This window comes from Pseudophryne corroboree, chromosome 11 (genome assembly GCF_028390025.1).
Source record: "Pseudophryne corroboree isolate aPseCor3 chromosome 11, aPseCor3.hap2, whole genome shotgun sequence".
Classification (NCBI taxonomy): Eukaryota; Metazoa; Chordata; class Amphibia; order Anura; family Myobatrachidae; genus Pseudophryne; species Pseudophryne corroboree.
This window is the reverse complement of record NC_086454.1, coordinates 55,659-81,931: the sequence shown is the minus strand read 5'-3', so window position 1 is coordinate 81,931 and position 26,273 is coordinate 55,659. Positions and strand designations below refer to the sequence as shown.

Genomic DNA, 26,273 nt, shown 5'->3' with positions numbered 1-26,273 from the left:
TGAAAAGGTCACTGACTTAGCAGGTCCTGTTCTAGAAGAACACACCATGACTTGCCTGTTGCCAGGGTGATGATGTCCGTGTACCAGACCGGAATCACTAGAATTGCGCAAGCACCATCTCCTTTTACTTCTCTCTTTTTTTTAAAAGCTGTGGATCCCTTGCTACTGAAGAAAACAGGTTAATTAGATGAAATTTCCTTGGCACCAACATGACGTTTACTAAGAATGGCTTCAAATCCTTTGTCTTGGTGTGGAAACACTCCACCTTGTGGTTCTACTGGGATGCCACCATGTAGAAATCACCTGTCCGCAGCATATTGAAACACTTCCTCATGAAGAGACCTCTCTCCAGGTATATGCCTGCTGAGAAATTCTGCTTCCCTGCAATTATTACTATTGACACTGTTGGGACATTTTGTTCTGGCCAACGTATTATCTTGCTGGTTCCTTCACTGCAGGGGAGCTCTTGAGAGCTTCCAGGTGTAGGTTACTGCTGTGAAATTAAATCTTTCTGACCTCTCCTCGTAATAGTCCACAGACCACAAAGAACAGGGTAACATCTTCTAGAAATATAATCCACGCTCTTTAATTTCCTAAATTGAGATAGAGATAAGGAGCTGCGGCTGTGGGTTCTGGTATATGATTGTTTAGCCAGACTGCACTAGGAAGAGTTTGAAACTAATTGTTCTTACCCCAGAAGAGAGATGGATACTCGAGTTTGATGGTCAGCATCTGGGGTGAGACACATTGGGATTGTCTGTATCAGTAGAGAGAGGTAGGATCAGTAAACTTGCTACAGAAGTAGAAGGGGGAATGTAAAAAATGCTTGATAGTCCCACATCCAGGAGTTCCGCAGAGTTGGAGAATGCCGAAAGTGGGGGTAAAATGTTCTTGAAATAGAGGTACATGCACTTAATATTCTATGGAAAAACAACACTTTTCCTATTCCCCCTATATGAGAGTATCTGTCTCTTTTCTGTGTTCCTGTCAAAAAAACAAATTAGAGGAGCTGGATACAACATCTTGCTAATAGTTCTGCATTCCAAGTGTAACTTGTACTGATTTGTATTGTGTGCAGTGGGCAGCTATTTTACCAGTCTCATCCTCTGACTCCTACAGGTATTAATGCAAGATTCATCTTTGGAAAAGCTACATGTTGACCTTGACCAGACAAACGAAGAGCTGGATCGGCTTAATACAAGTCATCTGGAAGAGCGATCGCAGCTTATTTATGACCTACAAAGGTGTGAAAGGGAAATGGATGTTCTTAAGGAACTCTTACAGGAAAAGGACAAAGATATCTCCTCCCTCTCCGCTAGTCTGACGGAATATTCTGAGCAGGTTACGATCTTGAAAGAGACGGTTGATTTTAAAGACGAGCAGATGAGAGAGATGTCTAATGCCCTTGTTAGAATGGAGAGGGAGAGTCACCTCTTGAGGGAAGCACAAACGTTGGATGTCCAGCAAACCAGTGCTAAAATGTCATCTCTGTCTGAGCAAATCGGTGACATGGAATTAGAGCTAAATACAGCAAAAACTGATAACGAGAATAAACTTAAAGAAGCAGCGGAACTAATTAAGCAGATCAATGAAAACGATGTTTTAACTAAGAACCTCCGTCAAGAGATCCAGGCGCTGAGTCTTACGCATAGTAATCATGTCAGAGAGTGCTCCGTGCAGGTTGCATTACTTAAAGAACAGATAAACGCATCTGCTGCAACACTTCAGGAGACAGAAATGAAATATGTAAAAGAAGCCAAAGACTTGAGATTACAATTAGAGACCGCTCGTGCAGAGAAAGAGAAGCTCACCGTCCTGCTGAAAGATGACAGCAACAAGCAACAGATGTTCGAAGACGAGCTAAAAACAGCAAAAGAACAGTACAACAACTTAGTTTCCGGAATGTCGAAAAAAGATGTACAATTAGAAGAGCTATCGAATCATCTGGCTGAGCGCAGCGACCGCTGTGATACGCTAGACAAAGAGCTGTGCGACAGCAGGGAGGAGCTGGCATCCCTACGACAGACATTACAGGCGCTCACATGGGACAGGGAGGAGCTGGGGAAAACTGTGCAAGAATATCAAAAGCAACTTGATCTGAAAACAGAAAGCATCAGCAAACTGGCTTCAGAAAACAAAGCGTTTCAATCCCAAATCAAACTCCTAGAAAAATCACTTCAAGACAAAGACACATATTTAAAGACGCAGATAAATGCTGCTGAGGAATTTGGGAGAAAAGTAGAGGGCTTGCAGGACCACAATCAGCATTTGTGCATTGAGAAGGAAACTCTATTAACACAAATTAGACAGAAAGAATCGGCGATCTCTGACATTACGCAGACCTTGCAAGATGCCCAGAGAAAAGTGTCGGAAGCGGAAAACCAGTTGTCGTCGGAGAAGAAATGTATGTCCAATCATTTGCGTGAGCAAGAAGAAAAGCTGCTGGCTGAAATTGAGCGAATTTCAACACAGCATTTGCAAAACGATAGTATTTTCACTGCACAATTAGAGGAGGGGGCTAAAGAGTGCCTCAGCCTAAAAACTGAGCTGCAAGAAGTAACACTTAAATTACAAACTCAAATTCAGCTCCTAGAAAAGGATTTAAAAGAAGCCACAAAGATCAATCAAGAGAAAGATGATTTACTTAAGGATAAAATTGCAGATTACAACACTGCATGGAATGAATTAAAACAAAACCGAGAGCAAAATGTACTAATGCAGAAACAATTGGAAGAGTTAAGTGAAGCTGTTGAAAGTAAAAAGAAAGCGTTACAGGAGAAGGATGTTCTCATAAACATGCAGAGTGCACAGGTAGAGGAAATGAGAACCAACTTAGAGAGGATACAGAGTGAAGAGCGGACTCTTAAGGAGTCCAATGTAAAAGTGACAGAGCAGGTACAGAGTTTAAATATAGCACTCAGCGAGCTACAACAGGAGTTTAACAGCAACATGGAAGAAAATACAACACTGAAAGAGAAGCTGGATGTTCATAGTAAAGAAACTGAACAGTTGGTAAAGGAAAGAGACTCCGTGTTGCTGTTGGTATCAAATCTAGAGACTCAACATGGCGCACTCCAAACACAAGTGTTGCAGAGTCAGTCGGTGGTAGACTCATTAAGGCAGCAGTTAAACACATTACAGATAGAAAGGGAACAACTGAATTCCAACATTCAGCTGCTAAACACTACATTGTCCAGTAAGTCAGAAGAAATCAGTGTGCTTAGCTCACATCTCTCTCAGCAGGGTCATGCTGTGTTGTCTCTGAAGGACCAGATTGACACATTGCAGCTAGACAATCAGACTCTAATGTGTAGCTTGGAAGAGAGGGGTGCACTTCTTCTCCAGAAAGAAGAATTCATCCAGCAAATGCAAAAGAAGTTAGATGGGGAAGGCTACTATTTACAGACTATTCTAACACTGCAGAGTGAGTTGCAAAGTTTGGTCTCTGACCGTACTCAGCAGCAGCAAAAAATGAAAAACCAGGAGCAGGAACTGCAGAAACTGGGTCAGCGGGTGCAATTATTGAAAGATAAGAGTGAGGAAGCCGAGTTACTGAAAACCCAATTATCTGAGCACGTGGAGATCATTTCTGACCTTCACTGTCAACTCAAAAACTTGAGGGAAAATGCAGAAGAGCTAAGTGGAGCTTTAACCCGTAAAGATGAATGTCTGAAGGAGAAAGTAGACAATTATTTACATCTGAAGGCTCAGTTTTCTGAACTTCAAGACTCCATGGAAGCACAGAAAAAGCATGTTGAGGCCTTGATGCTTGATAATGAACAATATCACTGTGCTGTGTCAGAAAAAGATTTGACGATTAAGAATTCATTGTTGAAAAATGATGAATTAAAGGAGCAACTCAGCCATAAAGAGGGGCAGTGTATTATGTTGATAAAGCAGGTGGCAGAGTTAGAGGAATTTAATACAAAACAAATCAGTGACTTAAATGAGCTGACCGTTTCCATAAAAGATAAGGAAACTTCCTACCTTAGACAGGAGGAAACACTAAAGGCCCAGTTAGAGCAACAGGCAAAATTAGCTTCTGATCTTCAGAAAATAGTGCATGAGATTAGTGCTAAAAGTAAAGAATATGAGCAATCCGCTGCGGACAAAGTAAATACCATGCAGAATTTACAGGAGAAATATGCTTCCTTGTACGAACAGAAGCAGGTGCTTACAGAGTCCCTCAGCCTAAAGGAAGAGGAGATATCTAGACTTCGAATCTCTGCAAACGAGAAAGATTCCAAGCTTCAAGTATTGGAAAGCAGCGTCCAGTCCTTTACTAATGAGGTTAACCTTCTACGAGAGCAAATGGACAAAGGAAATGAGAATGCCAAAAATATATCTGAAGTTCTGAAACTGAAAGATGACACCATGTTTCAACATCAAAAAGCAGCAGAAGATTTAAAAGTTGAATTCGAAACTATTAGGGCAGAGTACCTAGAAACCAGGACCCAGCTGCAGTCAATAACTCGGGAAAGGGAGGAGAGTAAATTGTTAATCGAAAATCTCCAGGAACATTATTCTTCACAAAACCAGCACATTGAAAATCTGAAGCGAAATATTGATAATTTAAATTCAAGGCTATTGCAAGACCAGCATACGATTGCGCTCGAGAGAGAGCAGTTTCAGCTGCAATTGGAGCATGCGGCTCAAGAAAAATTGGATCTAGAGAAATCGTTACAGATGTCAGAGATGGAACGAGAAAACTCCTTTGCTGCGTTGCAAAAGCAGCTGATGGAAAAAGCTGAAATTGCAAAAGAACTTGAAGCAAACTTTGAGCATCAAGTGAAAGAAACGGAAGCCCGCATCTGTTCCGACACCGAAAACTTGAAACTGTTGAAGGCCGAGAACACTGATCTTCAGAAGCAGGTTAGTGGACAAACTGAAGAAATCTTTGCTTTAAAAGTAAATCTAGAACGCAATATTAGTGAACTTCAGCAACAATCACAAAAAGAGGTTCAAAAAGCAAATGAGCAGAATGCAATACTTAGAGAACAGAACAGCAGATTAGACCATGAAATAAAAGTAAAGGAGAGCACAATACATAGTTTACTTAAAGACTTGAATTTGGTTGAGAGACAATTATGTGCTTTGTGTGATGAGAATTACTCAGACTATGATGCATTTGACCAAGAGTCTGCTTACAGAAGCAAGTTACAAAAGCTTTCACCGTTGCTGTCGGTAGCTTTGGGCTACAAGACAAAAGTGGCAGAGTTAAAGGAGGCACTTGAGGAAAAATACAGAGAAATTAGTCTCCAGTCTCAGTCCATTCTTTCCTTTGAGAAAGAAAGAGATATTCTACAAGAAGAGTTAAAGACACTGAAAGAACAAAAGCTAGGCAATAAATATGTTATTGAGGAACTTGCAGTTGCAAAAGAGACCTCATTTAATCAGCAAAGGCTCTTAGAAGAAAAAGAGAAGCTTTTGATGCAGATGAATGCGCACAATGAACGATTGCAGGAAGAATTAAGATTGATTAAGGAAGATTTGCAGATAAGTCACATAACACTGGACGAAGAGAGAACGAAGGTTCTAGAGCTCCAAGACAACTCCAAGAAGAAAGATTCTCTTCTCCAAGATCTGAATGTGCAGCTCAACCAACAGAAGGAACTGATATCCACACTCAGTGACCAGGTTAAGGAAAAAGACACTTCGCTGATGCAGGTCATGGAATCTATGTGGAATGAAATGATAACTTTTTCAGAGGAGAAAAATAGTTTGCAATTAGAACTTGAGAATTTACAATCTGCCAAAAGTTCTTGTCAGACACAAATCTCTCAACTGTCGGAGAGACTTGAGGCTTGCGAAATAAAGTTGCAGCAATCTGAACAGATACTAGCTGATAAAGAGACCTATTTAAACAATTTAACCATTGAAAAGGAACTTCAGCTAGAAAAGTTTAATAAAGAAAGGGAAAATTTAAAAAGGAAGCTGCAGGCAGCCTTAGTTATTCGGAAAGATTTAATGCAGAAACTTGAGAAACTAGAGCAGCGTAAACAGGACGAATTAAGTGGAGAACAGTTGAGAACTTCAGAACTAAGAAAAACCACTGAAGATTTAAGTAAACGGCTAGAATCTATACAGAGGGAAAATGAAGACCTTAAGTCTTGTTTGCAACATGCTAAGCAAGAGTTACTAGAGAGAGAAGAAAAAACAAGTGAGCTTTGCACCATTGTATCTGAAAAAGACTATCTTGTGGTGGACCTCCAGGGTAAGGTAACCGAATTGCAGCAGAGCTTGTCCAAGAAAGACAGTATGTGTCAGGATCATGTAAAAGCCATTCAAGAGAAAAATCAGAACCTTTCTCAAATACAAAGTGCAATGAATGAAAAACTGAAGACCATGGAGCAAGAGAATTCACATCTGGTGGAAAATCTTGAAAATTTGAAATGTTTTCTTGAAAAAGTACAGAAGGTAGAATCTCCAGCAATGAGTGTACAGACGCACATCACTATTGTTAATCCTGAGTCTAATCCCGCAGAGGGTTCATTTTCATACACGGAAAACTCCGTAGTTCATAATAATGTCCATGCATCACTTCTATGCAGCCAAGGAAATTTTGAGCACAAAGGAAAACATGCCAGTCTGTTACAAAGTCTTAGCAGCAGTGTTAAGCAATTTGAGCTACTGCAGAAAGCACATCTAGACCTACAACATTCGTACAAAGCCAAATGCACTGAATACGAACAGCAAAAAGAGCAAACACGTGCTTTGCAAGATCAGATGAAAGCACAAGAGGAACAGCTGTCCCAGAAGGATATGGAACTGGACAGCAAAACATTTGAAGCAGAAAAGGAGAAACTCAGAAATGAGGAGTCACAGAAAATGAAGGAATATGAAGATGTGGTCCTAGAGCTGAAATCAAGTATTCATGAGAAGAATGCACAGCTGCTGAGGATAAACTCTGAACACGAGCAGCTGCTGAGTGAAAGGGAGATATTAAAAAACAAAATGCAAAAGCTGCATAGTGATATTCAACAAAAGCAAGACGAAATAGATTGCCTGAAGAGTGCTGCAGACTCTAGATCAACGGAGATGGTACAATATGAATCTATGAAAGAAAGTATGAAAACTGAGCTTATAGTATTGCAGAATGAGTTTGAGGCATCTAGAATGGTGAGTGAAGGTATCCAACAAACCATTCAACAGATAACCAATGAAAAAGATACACATTTCAAAGAATGCCAGATGAACCAATTAGAAATTGCCCAACTGAAACATAATCTTGAATTGACAGTCCATGAATTATTAGAAAAAGATAAAGAAATTGTCATTTTACAAAACTCCCTTCAGATTAATAAAAGATCGTCTGAAAAAGACATGGAGAAAATGTCTAGCAATTTAAAAGGGTACGAAGAAGAAGCGAATAAACTCCAGGCTAATTATAAGCAAGTCAAAGGAGAATTGGATGAATACATTTCAAAACTGGAAAAGGCAACTGTTGAAATATCAGATTTAAGAACCAAGTTAAATGACTCCAGGAAAGAAAACGAAATACCAGTTCAGGCATGCACAACACTTCTGTCACAAAATCTAGATCTTAACCAAGTGGTTCCTGAAACAAAACCAGTTTTGGATAACCTACAAGGGCTGAAAGATTGTATTCCACAAATATGTAAAGATTGCTCTATAAAACAGAAAGTAATAGAGGATCTTGAGTACCAAGTTACAGTTGCCAGCAAGGCAATGGAAGACCTCATCCAGGACCACAAGAGAAAAATTTCAGAAGAGATCATCTCTAAAGATCACATTCAAAGAAAACTACAGGCAGCTTTAGTCTCACGCAAAGATTTACTGAAAGAAAACAAAGCACTAAAACAAAACATAGAGTCTCTAAATTTGGAAGCAGATGGGCTAAACCGTTCACTTGCGGAAATTCAAGAAAAGCAAATCTCTGAGATCTCCTTGCTCACTAATAAAAGTAAAGATCTCATCTCTGAAAATGAAAGACTTTTATTGGTCAATGAGAATCTCTCTGCAGCTTGCGAAAGCCTTAAATCCACTATGGAAACAATTGTCCAGGAAAAAGAAGCTTTTTCCTTCCAGTTGAATTCTTTGAAGGATTCCCAGATGGTGGAGTTGACCGTATGGAAAGCCAAACATGGGGAATTAAATAAAGAGTATGAGTCCCTTCTCCAAGCATATGAAAACATAACCGATGAAATTGATAAGATGAGACGGGTTATAGATGCAACCAAAAAAGAAAAGCATGATCTTCAAATGAGATTCCATGACCTTCAGTCTGAAAATCAGGAGTTGGCAAAACAGATTGAACAGAGCAACGAAGAGATGGGCAGACTGAGAGTAATTGTGGACTCCAGAGAGATTGAAATACAGAAATTAAAATTAGAAGCGGACAGATTGATAGGTGAAATGGAGAAAACCTCTCATTTCGATGAAATGTCTCAACAAAATCTGCAACTATCAGAAGAAAACAAAAATTTAAAAGAGACATGTGAGAGCTTGAAATTAGGTCTAGAATGCAAAGAAAAGGAAAACAATAGTCTGTTTATCATTAAAACTGCCCTGGACAAATTGCAGTTGGACATGAATGTGTACAAATCTGACATGGAGATTCAAATTTGTGAAATGACGTCTGAAAATGAAGTCCTTTCTAAAAAAGTTACCGAGATGAGCAGTAAGCTTTTGGAGACAGAGCAAAGCTTAGCAGTCAGCGAAGATGAAAGATGTAAGCTGCTGGAAAAATTAAGCTCCTATGATGATTTGGTGAAACAGGAAACAGATAATTTACTGAAATTAGACTGTGATTTAAATGAAATGCAACTGGTAAAAAACAATCTTGCCAAAAAAGTACAAAATCTGGAGGATGACAAGTCGCTTCTGCTAGAACAGTTGGGAAATCTGCAGGTTCAGTTTTGCAAAGTGAAGAATGAGAAAGAGAATTTAGAGATGGAATTACTTAAGGCTGTGAAAAACAACAGCCTATTATCTGACAAATTTAAGTCTCTCCAGGAACAGACCCATGTTCTAAGTCAGCAGGTGGAGTTTCTCAGGGCAGAGAAAAACAATATAGTGCAAGAGAAGGAAGAACACCAGCTAAAAGTTCTGCGGAACCTAGAGGACAGAGTGAAATGTGCTCAAGATGATAACAGGGGGACCAAAAGTAAGTCCAAGGAGTTATGCGAACTTCTTAAAGAGAAGCAGCAGGAGATTAATCAGCTGCATCGGGATTCAATACGATTTCAAGAGCTGATTTTAGATCTTGAGGAAGCTATAAAGGGATCAAAGAGTCAAAATGAAAATCTTCAGAAAGATTGTGACCATGTGTCAACTCAGCTGCTTCAAGCAAAAAATGATGTATTGCTCTTGAATGAGGAACTCACAGATAAGAAGCATTTATTGGAGTGCGCTAATGATCAGATAATCAGACTTAGAGCAGAGTTTAGAAGTTTGAAAAGTTCTGAGTTTAGGGAATCCAGTGTGAAAGAGATGACTGAGAAACAAGCAGATCTAGTAGGCAAGAAGCACATGTTACTGTTGACCACAGGGTCTGGCCAGATCCCACTTTCTGTTGAGTGTCACAAAAGAAATAAGCCCTCAGAAGACTTGGGTGCAACAAAAGGCAACTGTGATGTTGATAGAAACAAACTCGATGAACTGCAAACCGTTATTCAGTCTAAAGAAAAGGTTCTAAAAAAGATGGAATCAGAAAAGATGTCTACTCAACAGCTTTCTAGACATCCAAACGATGATGAATTGAAGGCCTTATGGGATATTCTAACAAAAAGAGAACAGGAACTTCAACAGCTTACATTAGAGAATGAGAAAATTAGGGGAGATGTACAGAAACAAATTAAAATTTCTCAGCATATGAAACAAATAATCGATAACAAGGATAAAGAGATATCCTTGTTAATTTCTTCCAAAGACGGAGATTTATCCAGTTACTTAGAACAAATACAAAGCCAGTATCGGAAACAAGCAGCAGTTTATGAGCACCGTCTGTCCCTTATCCAAGATGAAAAGGATAAGTCTGATTTGGAACGTAAAAGGGTAGAAAAGGAATTGCAAAGTCTTCAAGGGAAGTATGAAAAGGCAATCTATGACAAGGCTTTGGTATCGAGCGAAATTGAGGCCTTTAGGAAATCAATGTCTTCACTTCAAACTAATCGGGACCAGCTGTCTTCAGAACTACAGAGCACGCATCAGCGTAACGAGACTGTCCTGAACCAGAAAGACAACATCATCATCTCCACTTGCAGTGAAAACAGTGCCCTGAAACAGGAACTCAAGAGTGTTATAAATCAGGTTGATGACCTTAATGCTGAAAATGCCATGTTGGGGGCACAGCTCATTCGCTACAGAGAAGATCTTAATCAAGTGCTCTCCCTGAAAGACCACCAGTTGAAAGAACTCCTAAGGCAGAAATTAGACCACATCAAGAATCTCGAGCAAGAAAAATGTGACCTCCAGAAGCAAATTAGGGAGATGCAAAATGCAAATGTAACACTACAAAAGTCTGCTGAGACTGTAGAGTTGGAAAATCAGAAATTGATTTCAAAAGTTAAAGATCAGGAAATTCTCATTGCTGCTATCAACAAAGAGAAAATACTTGTTAAATCCAGAAAGACAAGCGATTCTAAAAATCCTTCTGTTTACCAATTGAAAGACTTTGAGGAGAGATATGGCCAGGATTTGCCAACTGTTGAAATAAATGCCGTTTCTTTGGGTATTGAAAGCAACAAATCAGCAGAAGAGACTGATAAGACATACTGGGACCTTCTTCTTGAGAATAAACAGCTTAAAACTCAGAATGAGTCTTTTGGCAAAGCCATGGCTGCCCTTCAGAATAATAGAGACTCTTTGATAGACGATTTTAAAGAGCTTCAATGGAAGTATGCTTCCGAGCTGAAAACCGAAAAGATCAAAGGAGAAGACCTTGAGAGACAATTGTCCGATTTTAAGTCCCAACTTTGCAGCATTCTGAAAAAGAACTCTCTCCTCGATGACAAGCTGCTTGCCATTGAATACAAGATAACACTGGACGAGCTAATGGCTGAGATAGATTCTTTGTGTAATATATTAGCAAGCAAAGGCTTGGAGGTCACCAGGCTGACTTCTGAGTGTGCTGCTTACACTCAACAGATTGATGCCTTCGCCAAGGCCATGGCAAGCCTGCAACATGATCGGGAGCAATTGCTCCACCTGCTTAAAGAAGGATCTTTAGCGCGAGAGCCTAAGCAAGATGCCTCCACAGTTAAAATGCCTCAAGAGGTCAAAGAGTCTGAATACCTTACCATGAGTTTCTCACAGCCTGATAAGGAAACTCAGGTATGTTGTGCCACTACAAATATACATTTAGTGGTTTCTATCAGTTGCAAGCAGGGCAATGTAACGACGTTGTGATGCCAGCAGTGGCTCATTGGCTCGCCCCATCTCGTCTGGATATGTGGCTTTTTGTATGCAACCCTGTGGGGCTACAAGCAAAAATCTGCAAGTACTGTGCTAACGTAAGTTCTGTTTATATTCGTACTTACTTGCGGGGCGAGCTGACTCACTGCTCATTGATTCATCCCCTTATTGTCTTGCTGACCATTTGCTGGGTATGAACTAACATGAGTCCAGGCAGCTGTAAAAGTTGAATCACTTTTGCAACTGTTGCTGTGTTTTGTGTGACTCGTATTCTGTAAAATGTAAAAGTTTCATTATGAACCATGCAGCAGTCATACATGTTTATTTATAATTCCTGTATTATTATACCTTCAGGCAACTTTCATTTGTTGGCCAGTGTAACGCCTACAATAATTTTAGAAATATATGGGGGGTAATATATGGGTGTATTTATCAGAGCAAGGAGAGAAATAAAGTACTAACCAATCCGCTCCTGTCATGTACAATGAGAGTTAGGAGCTGATTGGTTAGTGCTTTATAGCTCTCCACTTTATTCTTCTCCATGCTTTGGTAAATAACCCCCATGGTCTTATTTCTTTTGCTTCCTTCTGAATTTTCACTAAGGTTTTTATATCGCCCAAGCAGAGTTGGAAACAGTTGTATCTACTGTACAGTGCTAGGTTGTCCAGGTCCCGCGCGACTCGGCTGCGTCATGTTTTTTTCTTTCAAAATGTGCATATTATTTGCATAATTAAAACAACTGAAAGCAACAAAGCTACTTTGTTAACGTACCCTAACCTCTGGGTCTTGCGTCTCTTGTACTTCTGTGTAAGACTGAGGGCTCCAATACAAGTAGCCGCGGCTTTCCTCACTCCACGTTCTGTTGTGCTTCATCAGCGACTTTGCACACGTGTAAAACCAATTCCTTCCGATTAAAGTCGCAGCCCAGGTCTCTGATACACTGTGAGTGGCTATTTGGTGTGTCTGCATTGCGTCTTAGATGTCTAATTAAACAAACATACAGCAAGCTACTCGTCTCAGAGGGTCTCTGTTGCGTCAGGCGTCTTGCGCCAAATGGCGCAAAGATGTTCAGTGCGTGAGGGCATTTGTACAAGGGAAAAAATAAATCCCGACCCATAAGAATCTCTGCCTGGTACACACACAAGTCTTGGTGAAAAGCAGAAGGTAGACCTGTATTTAGTAATGCTTGTAGGGTGCCCAGAAGAAGGTGGCATGCAGGCATGTAATAGGGAATGTAAAAGACAGTATACAGCTGTAGCATATATTTAGTTGTGCTGTCTGTTCTGATATCTGTTTGATGTCAGTGATAGGGAAATGGTTATCTGTACAGATTGTAAGCAGCCTTTTATTAGCACCCGGCCTCCCAATTATCTAAGGACTGGTGTCCTGCAGGCTCACTGATGGTTATTAGGGAATTGTTCGGCTCCGTTCTTTGGCCAGGTGCCCTCTAGTGTTTGAGCTGCATTTATTATATTACCCACTGGTGCTTGACATGCCTAATGTCTATACTCGTGTTCAGGAGGTCAATGCATATAGCATCTCTAGATTGCATGTAAAATATGACAGGCACATACTGTATTATATACGTATCCGGTGTTACAGAGGAGTAGTGTCATTGAATTCCAGTATGGAATTGACGCCTTTAATCTATTGTGTGTTGGACTGGGGAATTTTAGTGCTTGTATAATGGCTCGTTGTGTTTTTGTACAGTGACTTCCGAGGACTATGAACTTATTATCTAACATTATATTGATCCTGTTATAAAGAAGTGGAAATAATCTTGCTTTTCCTCCCATAGGTAACAGAGTTGATTAACAGTTCGGCAGCAGAGTCCATACAATTAAGGACAAGGGTGCAGGAGTTGGAGAGGCTGCTACAAGAGGCCGAAGTCTTACAGGGGAACTTAGAGAGGAAAGTTGCAGACTACCAGAGTGAGCTGGCTGAGCTGAGGTACACTCAATTGTATGTACTTCCCTGGGGTACTCTCTTACTCATAAGCCTTCCCCCAATTGTCAAGAATTACACCAATGAAAGGGTGTCTCAAAGCTGCTGTCTGTGAATCGGTTACCAGAAGGGATCTTCTCATGGAACGCTATGTGCTAGCTGGTACTGGGTTGTACCCAGGACTTACACTCTGTGTAGTGGTTACTTATCAAGTGCTAGTTTCAGTCTGTAACATTTGTAAGGTCATATGAGTGACCTGATGGTACCGCATCAGCTGATGATACACTCACGGGAAATAGAATGAGTACACCGTAACCTGTGCAGGCAGCAGACAATAAGCACACAGGCAGCAGTTGGTCCATACAGAAGACACGCAGAGTCAGGGTATACAGACAGCAGTCTGTCCATGCAATAGGCAGTAAGCAGAGTTGGGGTATGCAGGCAGTGGTTGGCCCAGGCAGCAGACAATAAGCAGAGTCAGGGAACACAGGCAGCAGTCGGTCCATGCAGCAAGCAATAACCAGAGGCAGGGTACACAGGCAGCAGTCGGTCCATGCAGCAAGCAATAAGCAGAGTCAGGGTACACAGGCAGCAGTCGGTCCATGCAGCAAGCAATAACCAGAGGCAGGGTACACAGGCAGCAGTGTGTCCATGCAGCAAGCAATAAGCAGAGTCAGGGTACACAGGCAGCAGTGTGTCCATGCAGCAAGCAATAAGCAGAGTCAGGGTACACAGGCAGCAGTGTGTCCATGCAGCAAGCAATAAGCAGAGGCAGGGTACACAGGCAGCAGTGTGTCCATGCAGCAAGCAATAAGCAGAGGCAGGGTACACAGGCAGCAGTGTGTCCATGCAGCAAGCAATAAGCAGAGGCAGGGTACACAGGCAGCAGTGTGTCCATGCAGCAAGCAATAAGCAGAGGCAGGGTACACAGGCAGCAGTGTGTCCATGCAGCAAGCAATAACCAGAGGCAGGGTACACAGGCAGCAGTCGGTCCATGCAGCAAGCAATAAGCAGAGGCAGGGTACACAGGCAGCAGTGTGTCCATGCAGCAAGCAATAACCAGAGGCAGGGTACAGAGGCAGCAGTCGGTCCATGCAGCAAGCAATAAGCAGAGTCAGGGTACACAGGCAGCAGTGTGTCCATGCAGCAAGCAATAAGCAGAGGCAGGGTACACAGGCAGCAGTCGGTCCATGCAGCAAGCAATAAGCAGAGGCAGGGTACACAGGCAGCAGTGTGTCCATGCAGCAAGCAATAAGCAGAGGCAGGGTACACAGGCAGCAGTGTGTCCATGCAGCAAGCAATAACCAGAGGCAGGGTACACAGGCAGCAGTGTGTCCATGCAGCAAGCAATAACCAGAGTCAGGGTACACAGGCAACAGTCGGTCCATGCAGCAAGCAATAACCAGAGGCAGGGTACAGAGGCAGCAGTCGGTCCATGCAGCAAGCAATAACCAGAGGCAGGGTACACAGGCAGCAGTCTGTCCATTCAGCAAGCAATAAGCAGAGGCAGGGTACACAGGCAGCAGTCTGTCCATTCAGCAAGCAATAAGCAGAGGCAGGGTACACAGGCAGCAGTCGGTCCATTCAGCAAGCAATAAGCAGAGGCAGGGTACACAGGCAGCAGTCGGTCCATTCAGCAAGCAATAAGCAGAGGCAGGGTACACAGGCAGCAGTCGGTCCATGCAGCAAGCAATAAGCAGAGTATGGTTAGGCAGGCATCTGTGGGCCCAGGCGGAAAACAGTAGACAGAGTCAGGGTACACAGGCAGTGGTATGTCCAAGTAGCTGACAATAAATACAGTTGGGGTACGCAGGAAAAAATTGCTCCAGACGGCAGACAATAAACAGTATGTATATAGATATATATATTTATTTCTTCAGCGGGGTACACTGGTATTCCACAGGGAATAACATCGGGGTGTAGAGTTGGATCTTGATCCGAGGCACCAACAGGCTAAAGCTTTGACACTGTTCCCAGGATGCACTGCACCGCCTCCTCTATCACCCCACCTCCAGGCACTGGAGCTCAGTGTGTAAGTTGGTGCCTGCAGTGCAGGCAGGTAACAGGTAGGGCTGCGCTGGGCAGCCCTGAAAAGAGCTTTTTAAGAAGACTTCAAGGGCCGCAGCACTGTTTGTCATTCTGACATGCTGTGCTGTGGCTCCATCACCTCCCCAGCAGCACTGCATACTCCCGCGGCCTGGTTTCCGGGTACTTGCGGCGGAGGCGCACCGGACTTCAGGCACACACCTCTGACGCTCTCCTGGATCGCGTGGCTGCACATCAGGGAGGAGGTAAGAGGGTCCCCCAGATGGGGCCCGTTGGTAAATCGTGATCCAGTCGTGGTCCCAGAAGACAGACCGCGCCGTCGGCGTGGACACTGTACTGCACAGGGACCCCACTATATCCACCAGGGCAAGGGAGCACAGGTTGGATTTACTAAAATCCATTTGTTATAGGCTCCACAGTACCCGGTGGTGAGGACCAGCATAAGGGGATAAGGTGCTGACCTGTAGCCCCTCCCCCAGCTCGGGGCGCTACCTACTGCTGGTGTTCCCGCCCTGGAGCTGCATTTCACTCTCCCTCACTCCCTGACTGAGATTTTGGCGCCATCTTCACTACTAGCTGGGCTGATCTCCGGGACAGCAGGGCACTGTCTCCTCTGTAATGCCGCCTGTCTCATAAGCGCCTCTGAATTTACAATCACTTAAGTATTCTACATGTCATTTTAGACCGTGTTAGTTAAGAACAAGTGTACTGCTATCTGAATATTTGGTACAAGTATAGTGTTCACTCTAGGATTTTTTAGGGCAGGGTGCTGATCACGGGGAGGGCACATTTTTCATTCGTGAGGGCACATTTTTAAGTTAGAAGGGCAAAATTAGGTACATACTATAATTCTTGGTGCTCCTATTCCTATAGGTGAAAGCATGGACAGTGCACGCCAAAGGCGCGCAGCAAAAATTTAGGGGCGTTGTTTTATGGGGAAGGGGCGTGACCACATAATAGTACCAAATCACATTATACCACACAATGGTGCTGCTTATACACATTGCACCAGGTAGAACCTCCTATACACACTGCGCCAGGTAGAGCACGTTATACACATTGCGCCAGATAGAGCACGTTATACACATTGCGCCAGATAGAGCACGTTATACATATTGCACCAGGCAGAGCACTGAGACACACTGCACCAGGGAGAGAGCACTGAGACACACTGCACCAGGGAGAGAGCACTGAGGCACATTGCACCAGGGAGAGAGCACTGAGGCACACTGCACCAGGGAGAGAGCACTGAGGCACACTGCACCAGGCAGAGCACTGAGGCACATTGCACCAGGGAGAGAGCACTGAGGCACACTGCACCAGGGAGAGAGCACTGAGGCACATTGCACCAGGGAGAGAGCACTGAGGCACACTGCACCAGGGAGAGAGCACTGAGGCACACTGCACCAGGGAGAGAGCACTGAGGCACATTGCACCAGGGAGAGAGCACTGAGGCACACTGCACCAGGGAGAGAGCACTGAGACACACTGCACCAGGGAGAGAGCACTGAGGCACATTGCACCAGGGAGAGAGCACTGAGGCACACTGCACCAGGGAGAGAGCACTGAGGCACATTGCACCAGGGAGAGAGCACTGAGGCACATTGCACCAGGGAGAGAGCACTGAGGCACACTGCACCAGGGAGAGAGCACTGAGGCACATTGCACCAGGGAGAGAGCACTGAGGCACACTGCACCAGGCAGAGAGCACTGAGGCACACTGCACCAGGGAGAGAGCACTGAGGCACATTGCACCAGGGAGAGAGCACTGAGGCACACTGCACCAGGGAGAGAGCACTGAGGCACACTGCACCAGGGAGAGAGCACTGAGGCACATTGCACCAGGGAGAGAGCACTGAGGCACACTGCACCAGGGAGAGAGCACTGAGGCACATTGCACCAGGGAGAGAGCACTGAGGCACATTGCACCAGGGAGAGAGCACTGAGGCACACTGCACCAGGGAGAGAGCACTGAGGCACATTGCACCAGGGAGAGAGCACTGAGGCACACTGCACCAGGTAGAGAGCACTGAGGCACACTGCACCAGGGAGAGAGCACTGAGGCACACTGCACCAGGTAGAGAGCACTGAGGCACACTGCACCAGGGAGAGAGCACTGAGGCACATTGCACCAGGGAGAGAGCACTGAGGCACACTGCACCAGGGAGAGAGCACTGAGACACACTGCACCAGGTAGAGAGCACTGAGGCACACTGCACCAGGGAGAGAGCACTGAGGCACACTGCACCAGGGAGAGAGCACTGAGGCACACTGCATCAGGGAGAGAGCACTGAGGCACACTGCACCAGGGAGAGAGCACTGAGGCACACTGCACCAGGGAGAGAGCACTAGGAGGGAGGGGAGGACGGCACAGGGCAGATGCAGAGCGGCACTCACCGTTGCGGAGGAGGGCGCTGTGCCGGGTCAGCGGGACCGGTCTCTTGATACTGACGGTGGAGCCCAGGTCAGTGCGCAGCGCCATGGTGAGGGGGAATCAAACCATGCCGGAGGACTGGCGGGAGACACCGCAGGCTCTGATTGGCTGCTACTCCCCACTGCACGCTGACCCTGTCTCCGCCTTCAGCTGAGAGCTATCAGCGCTGCGGGGGGGGGGGGGGGACGACAGTGACAGCACGGCGGGGGGGAGAAGTGACAGCGTGGCAGCGTGGCAGGGGGGAGAAGGCAGTCCTTAGCAGGGTGGGCACAAACGAGCAGGGCGCATTCTGTTACTCAAAAAAGGGGCAGGGCGCAGCGCCCTGCGTAAGAAGCTTAGAGTGAACACTGCAAGTATTCTGTGATATACATCCAGTATCTACTGTGCATTGTTATATCTATACTCCTACATAGTGATGTGTAAATTACTAGTCCAGTGCAGTTTTATTGTTTATATGTAATAACGTCTGCATTGTACATGTGACTGAGTGTGCCTGTAGCTGTTGTGTGGGATTCCATTCTCCTATTTCACATACTGCTATCACTATATTCTGTACCCTGAGGGACTAGGTGCGTCAGGGTCCCATATATAAATATATATATATATATATATATATATATATACACTGCTCAAAACAATAAAGGGAACACTAAAATAACACATCCTAGATCTGAATGAATGAAATATTCTTATTAAATACTTTGTTCTTTACATAGTTGAATGTGCTGACAACAAAATCACACAAAAATTATCAATGGAAATCAAATTTATTAACCCATGGAGATCTGGATTTGGAGTCGCACTCAAAATTAAAGTGGAAAAACACACTACAGGCTGATCCAACTTTGATGTAATGTCCTTAAAACAAGTCAAAATGAGGCTCAGTAGTGTGTGTGGCCTCCACGTGCCTGTATGACCTCCCTACAACGCCTGGGCATGCTCCTGATGAGGTGGCGGATGGTCTCCTGAGGGATCTCCTCCCAGACCTGGACTAAAGCATCCGCCAACTCCTGGACAGTCTTTGGTGCAACATGGCGTTGGTGGATAGAGCGAGACATGATGTCCCAGATGTGCTCAATTGGATTCAGGTCTGGGGAACGGGCGGGCCAGTCCATAGCATCAATGCCTTCGTCTTGCAGGAACTGCTGACACACTCCAGCCACATGAGGTCTAGCATTGTCATGCATTAGGAGGAACCCAGGGCCAACCGCACCAGCATATGGTCTCACAAGAGGTCTGAGGATCTCATCTCGGTACCTAATGGCAGTCAGGCTACCTCTGGCGAGCACATGGAGGGCTGTGTGGCCCCCCAAAGAAATGCCACCCCACACCATTACTGACCCACTGCCAAACCAGTCATGCTGGAGGATGTTGCAGGCAGCAGAACGTTCTCCTTGGCGTCTCCAGACTCTGTCACGTCTGTCACATGTGCTCAGTGAGAACCTGCTTTCATCTGTGAAGAGCACAGGGCGCCAGTGGCGAATTTGCCAATCTTGGTGTTCTCTGGCAAATGCCAAACGTCCTGCACGGTGTTGGGCTGTAAGCACAACCCCCACCTGTGGACGTCGGGCCCTCATACCACCTTCATGGAGTCTGTTTCTGATCGTTTGAGTAGACACATGCACATTTGTGGCTTGCTGGAGGTCATTTTGCAGGGCTCTGGCAGTGCTCCTCCTGTTCCTCCTTGCACAAAGGTGGAGGTAGCGGTCCTGCTGCTGGGTTGTTGCCCTCCTACGGTTTCCTCCACGTCTCCTGATGTATTGGCCTGTCTCCTGGTAGCGCCTCCATGCTCTGGACACTACGCTAACAGACACAGCAAACCTTCTTGCCACAGCTCGCATTGATGTGCCATCCTGGGTGAGCTGCACTACCTGAGCCACTTGTGTGGGTTGTAGACTCCGTCTCATGCTACCACTAGAGTGAAAGCACTGCCAGCTTTCAAAAGTGACCAAAACATCAGCCAGAAAGCATAGGAGCTGAGAAGTGGTCTGTGGTCTCCACCTGCAGAACAATTCCTTTATTGGGGGTGTCTTGCTAATTGCCTATCATTTCCACCTGTTGTCTATTCCATTTGCACAACAGCATGTGAAATTTGATTGTCAATCAGTGTTGCTTCCTAAGTGGACAGTTTGATTTCTCAGAAGTGTAATTGACTTGGAGTTACATTGTGTTGTTTAAGTGTTCACTTTATTTTTTTGAGCAGTAATATATATATATATATATATATATATATATATATATATATATATATAAAGAGAGAGTTAGAAAGCAACCGATTTTTTTTTTTCAAATTTACATAGTAAGCACAGTTAGAAGTATGGACAGAAGTATGTAACTCTGTTGGGTGATATAATATATTGGTCTGGAAACCCAAACAAAAAGGAATTTCGCATCAAGCAGTCATCCACATATAAATACAGGTTGAGTATCCCATATCCAAATATTCCGAAATGCGGACTTTTTTGAGTGAGAGTGAGATAGTGAAACCTTTGTTTTTTGATGGCTCAATGTACACAAACTTTATTTAATACACAAAGTTATTAATAATATTGTATTAAATGACCTTCAGGCTGTGTATATAAGGTGTATATGAAACATAAATGAATTGTGTGAATGTAGACACACTTTGTTTAATGCACAAAGTTATAAAAAATATTGGCTAAAATGACTTCAGGCTATGTGTACAAGGTGTATATGTAACATAAATGCATTGTGTGCTTAGATTTAGGTTCCATCACCATGATATCTCATTATGGTATCTAATTATTCCAAAATACGGAAAAATCCGATATCCAAAATACCTCTGGTCCCAAGCATTTTGGATAAGGGATACTCAACCTGTATATCTGCCAGTACTCCATAATACTAGAGTCAACCAAAATGTGAAAAATAACAACAACAAAAAACACCTTACCATATGATATACAATAATTAGAAGAGAAAACATAGGTATAACCATGACAACCAGTGCCTATTTAATCCAAGGGTCATATATCCATCCATGGAGGCATTCACCAGGTAAAGAGCAAAACAGAGGAGATTAGATAGAGGGAGTTTTGTTAGGGTATGTGAGGAATAAAGGAAATAGGATTTTGATTGCCTATAAACTGCTATGAGTACCACGAAGGGGATTGAAGACAACGCTGTATCGCCAGTTTGGTTGGAGAGGGTGGTGTCTGAATTTATTTATCCCAGCAATGAAATAAAGCAGGAATTAAAGTCTATTTATGTAAAGATGCCTCTTAAATAGGAAAAAGTGGGCGCTGGTGTACTGACTTGGAGACACTTGGTAAAACCACATAAAACAATTGTTTGGCTTAATCTATTGCACCTGCTACTTGGACTGCAGCTGCTTAATATGAGTTGCTGAATCTCAATAATTACAGAAAAAGGAGAAGAAAATGTAAAGAAGTGCCGTCCACAGAGCAAAAAGCGCAATCAATCAATAAAAAGTTATTTTCATAGTCATATGACATATATCAAAATATACACAATAAAAAGCATTGACAGTATATAAGAGTAACTTGCAGCTGGAGTTATGGTCAAGGAGATGGTAGCAGCAGATACCCTCTCCTTGACCCCTTACAGGAATTTGATAGTGGGGCTCTGTAAATAAGAGACATAACTCTAGCTTTGGAGAATTTTAACCCCATCATTGCCATACATCTGGATCATCCACTAAACGACAGGTGAGGGTTAAAAGAACTTTATGGAGCTTTTGGAATAATTATCATAATTCATAACGTATAAGGAAGTGCTTGCTGCATTTGGACAAATCATTATATTTTATTCAGTGGAAAAGAGTCCGCTGTATGAAGCTTTCTACACCATCGCATTTCCAGGTGCAGTGCCATTGACATAAATTTTTGAAAAATATATATTCATTTTTATTTTTTTAAGAATGTTTTTTACCAACAGCTGTTGAGATATTTTTGTCTATATATTACCATCAACCAAACACATTCACCAACAAATTGATTGATTGCTTTATTTGAATACCAAGTCTATTTATATTTCCAGCTGCAAGTTACTCTTATATACTGTGAATGTTTTTTATTGCGTATATTTTGATATATATGTCATATGATTATTAAAATAACTTTATTGATTGATTGCATTTTTTGCTCTGTGGACGGCGCTTCTTTTAATTTACTGTGCCTCTAACCAGTCCATAGTGAACAAGAAAAGTCAGCTGGAAGTTGCCGTAGAAATAGTAGGTGCTGCAATATAGTCTTCCTACCCACTGCCGACAAGAGTACAATTAATTTCCTATCGAACTTGGGAATCTCTGGTTGGTCAGCCAAATAGCCAAAGACACAGTGCATCAGAAGGTTATACCCAGAACCGTAGTGCCATAATGATTTAGTTCACTCCAAAACTGTTGAAAGTGTCTACAATCCCAGAAACAGTGTATGATGTCTGTTTCCACATCCTAACCCTAACCCTCAGAAATACCCATTAAATAGAACTTTATAGGTGACAGATTTGCCCTGTGTAATACCTTGTAAGTCATCTCCTGAAATGGTCTAGCTGGGATAAGTTGTAAATTAAGCTGAAGGACTTTTATATTTACATCAGGAGGGAGAGATTGCACTTGAGAGGGCCATTTAGCCAGTTCCGGAAGCTTAGCTTCCTGATCGATTTCTGTACGTATACGAGCATATATAATAGAAGTAGAGTATACATTAGTATGGGGAAGCAAAACAAGAGGGTTTATAAAATCTTGATCCTTTAATTTGGAAAGAATAGATTTTAAATAATGGGCAGCCTGAAAATAAGAAAACCTATGTTAAGGCTGAAGCGCATATTTTCTTTTTTGTCCACTAGAGGGCACAGGGAGATTCTCTGGGTATAGGCTGGTCCGGACACCAAAGAGTTACAGGTAAGTAAGATGGCTCCCTATCACGATGCAGCGATCCCGCCCACAGATGGGAGGGTGCAGGTGCTGTGCTAGCCCAGGACACTGCAATTAGTTACTAGACCACCAGGGCATGTGCAACAGGTAAAACGCTGGGTCCCTGGGGTCTTGTCACCTGAGTGGGAAGGGGACTTTGCCTGTTAGCCTCTCCCCGGACCCTGAGGCTAGCTAGTAATTTAATTAACTGCCTGCCTTGGGCTGACTCCTCCTCCCTCTCTCATCTCCCTCAGAACGCTGGGCAGCCATTTTAGGCACTTTGCTGCACTAGACAGAGAGGGAGGCTCAGACTCTGTCTCCCCAGTACCTTGCTCCTGAAGCCTGTTCCCTATCCAACTCCTTCCTGCTACTTCATAGCTGGATTGTTAAGTATTATTACCCCCAGCTTACTATGTGCATTGAGAGTTCTGTGTGCCTGCTGAATGTTTTCCTATGAACTGCCAATCACTTATAGGAACAACCTTGGGTTGGTGCCTGGCATTTGTAGATATGCTGTTTCAGCATCAGTGTGTGGGGAATATATTGTATTTTGTTTACATGTCTTTCAGAGGCAAAGCTAACAAGAAGGTCTCTCCACCAGCGCTATGTCCTTGCAGAGTCTGTGTCAATATTATCTCTCCACAGGACCCTCATAATGATGGACTCTGTGTGTCCGCTGCTTCACAGCTCCGACACGGGAGACGCCCTCAGCTCTCAGTAACCGGCTTGGCCGTCGATGTTGACACAGGTAATGACTCCGCTTATAGATTGCCTGTCAGCTCCTCCTGCAGTCCCACGTGTGAGCACAGTTAGTGCCACTTCTCTCCAGACTGACCAGATTCCTACAGTAGAACCACCATGGATACAGTCTTTTTACTCAGTCTATGCAGGGCTTAACACAGATGTCAGCTTCTTCTAGACAGGAATAGGACATTGAGACGCAGGCTGCCTACACGGGAAAGTTCTTCTCCAATATCAAAGGCGGAGTCTGACCCAGAGTCCGTTTCAGAACCCGAGGAGACCATTTCAATTCTGACTTAAAATCTTCCTCTGTGACTGAGGATTCCCTTACTGATGTTGAGGCGCTTGTTGGAGCTGTCAGATCTGTGCTCAAGGATCCTGACCAGTCCTCTAGGGACAACGCTCCGTTACTTAAATGCAAAAACAAGGAGTCAACTGCTCAGTTACAAGATTTTCTAAAGGTTGCATGTTCTCATCCCACTAAGCGTTTTCAGATATCTAAACGCATGGCTACTTTGTACCCCGCTACCTCCTAAGGAGCGTGCTAAGTGGGAAATGTCTTCACCAGTGGACGCCCCTCTAGCAAGATTAGTCAGATCATAATTCCTTTCTATTCCGGATACCTCTTCCCTTATGGATCACGTAAATAGGAAGTTGGAAAATTTTCTTAAAATGGCCTTTTTTCATGCAGGAGCTATTGCTCGTCCTGCCCTGGCATCAGCCTGGGTTGCTAAGGCCATTGGCAGCTGGACAGAAAAGCAGACGGGAGTTGCTCGCTCATGTGCTAAATATTAAAAAAGCTAATACCTACTTAGGGGAATCGCCCATGGACATGGGTAGTCTTGACCTCTAAGGTGTCGGCAGCAACAATACCAGCCAGGAGGGCCCTTTGGCTACAATCATGTTGTGCCGATACCAATTCTAAAAAGGCCTTAGACCTGCTTCCGTGTACCGGGGATACACTTTTTTGAACAGGGCCAGGATAAAATTGTCACAACCCTGGCTGCGTCCAAGACATCCTTCCTACCTTTGCCATCTCCATCTAGAACAAAAACTACTTTTCAGTCCTATTGCCAACAGGGTAGAGCTAAGGGGGGTATAAAAATTCCCAGTTCTGCGCCTGTATATGTGAGCTGCTTCGACTTTTTGTTTTAAAAATAGCAATAAAGGTTATATCAAAGCGCTATGAGGGGAAGGGGAAGATACCAGTATGTTTACAGCTCTTTTTTGAATTAATGAGATGAGTGTCCGGAATTTTTATTTTCTAAACAGTATGTTTGGATTCCATATATATGCCTTCTGGGGTATCCTCAGCAGGTAGTTATAAGCTAGCTTTCCCTATCTCTACCTTGCTGTAGTGGTGACTTCTGGCTCCCGTGGCTGGTTTCCAAGCTCCTGCTTCACTGTATGCACGGCCGAATTGCGGGTGCGGAGCACTTCCGGCCGCGGCAATGTCGTACTTCCGGTCACACGGGACCGTGTGACCGGAAGTACGACATTGCCGCTACCGGATGTGCTCCGCACCCGCAATTCGGCCGTGCATACAGTGAAGCAGGAGCTTGGAAACCAGCCACGGGAGCCAGAAGTCACCACTACAGCAAGGTAGAGATAGGGAAAGCTAGCTTATAACTACCTGCTGAGGACACCCCAGAAGGCATATATATGGAATCCAAACATACTGTTTAGAAAATAAAAATTCCGGACACTCATCTCATTAATTCAAAAAATAGCTGTAAACATACTGGTATCTTCCCCTTCCCCCTTCCCCCTTCCCCTTCCCATCATAGCGCTTTGATATAACCTTTAAGGGTAGAGCTAAGGGTCAGGCATCCTCTTGGTACCAGGCACCCTCCAAAGGAGCAAAGCACCCATGGGCTACCAGACGCCCAGCTCCAAAGCGGGCTGACAAGCCCGCGGCATGACAGTGCGGGCCTCCCCCTGGGGGACCACAGGGTAAGAGGCTGCCATCTGCTGTTTGCCCCTTGTGGATGGAAACCATGTCGAATGCCTGGGTCAGAGATGTCTCACAGGGATACACCCTGACCTTTTGGAAACGTCCACTTCTGCTTTTCTTTTCCACTGGACTTCCGGAAATTCTCGGGAAAGCAGACGCTCTACAGTAATCAGTATGCTCCCTTCTGGCCTCCAGTGTAATTACCCTATCCCTCCGTCCCAGTTGGGTTAGGGGTTTTATTCAAACCTGTTTCTTCTACAGAAGCTGGATGGCTCCTATCGTCCCATCATCTATCTTGCATGCATGCGCAGTTTCACTCATGGCCTCTTCAGTTAGAGGTGCTGGCCAAGTGGAACGGGTCCCATCTGTAAATCAACGTTCAGACAATTGTCCTCTCTCGAGAAGTTTGGTGCTACCTGGTGTGGTGCCTACTCCAGTCCAATCTGAACCAGGACACCCTTTTAGATTCAGAATTCAATACTGCTCACCACGGCTGCCAGCCTTCGTGGGGCGGTCTCAGAACTTCACATGTTCCAAGGCCTCTGGACAGCGCAGGAGAGCAAGCTTCCAGTCAGTGTCTTGGAGCTCAGGGCAATATACAGAGCCCTTCTCTCAGCTCAGCCTCTACTGCAGGGTTGTCCAGCAAAAATACAGTCAGACAATGCAACTGCCGTCACCTACTTAAACCGACAAGGTGACACTCGCAGTCGAGATACCATGACGGGAGCAAAACACATCATCAACTCGCTCTGTTGGCAGTATTTATTCCAGGGGTCCTCAGTCGGCAAGACGTGCATTTTGGAGAGTGGGCTCTGCATCCGGAAGTATTTCAGTTGCTAGTTCGTTGATGGGGACTCCCAGACATCGACATGATGGCGTCTTGA

At 44.1% G+C, this 26,273-nt stretch overlaps 1 protein-coding gene across 6 annotated transcripts in view; it reads left to right on the top strand.

Moving 5' to 3' along the window:
* LOC134970257 (golgin subfamily B member 1-like) overlaps window positions 1-26,273 on the top strand; it is a 375,865-nt gene that overhangs the window by 310,373 nt on the left and 39,219 nt on the right. For all 6 annotated transcript variants that reach the window (XM_063946251.1, XM_063946249.1, XM_063946248.1 and 3 more), the window contains 2 exons: window positions 1,120-11,295; window positions 13,175-13,326. In XM_063946251.1, the coding sequence (XP_063802321.1) occupies window positions 1,120-11,295; window positions 13,175-13,326 (10,328 nt within the window). The remainder of the gene's footprint in view (window positions 1-1,119; window positions 11,296-13,174; window positions 13,327-26,273) is intronic.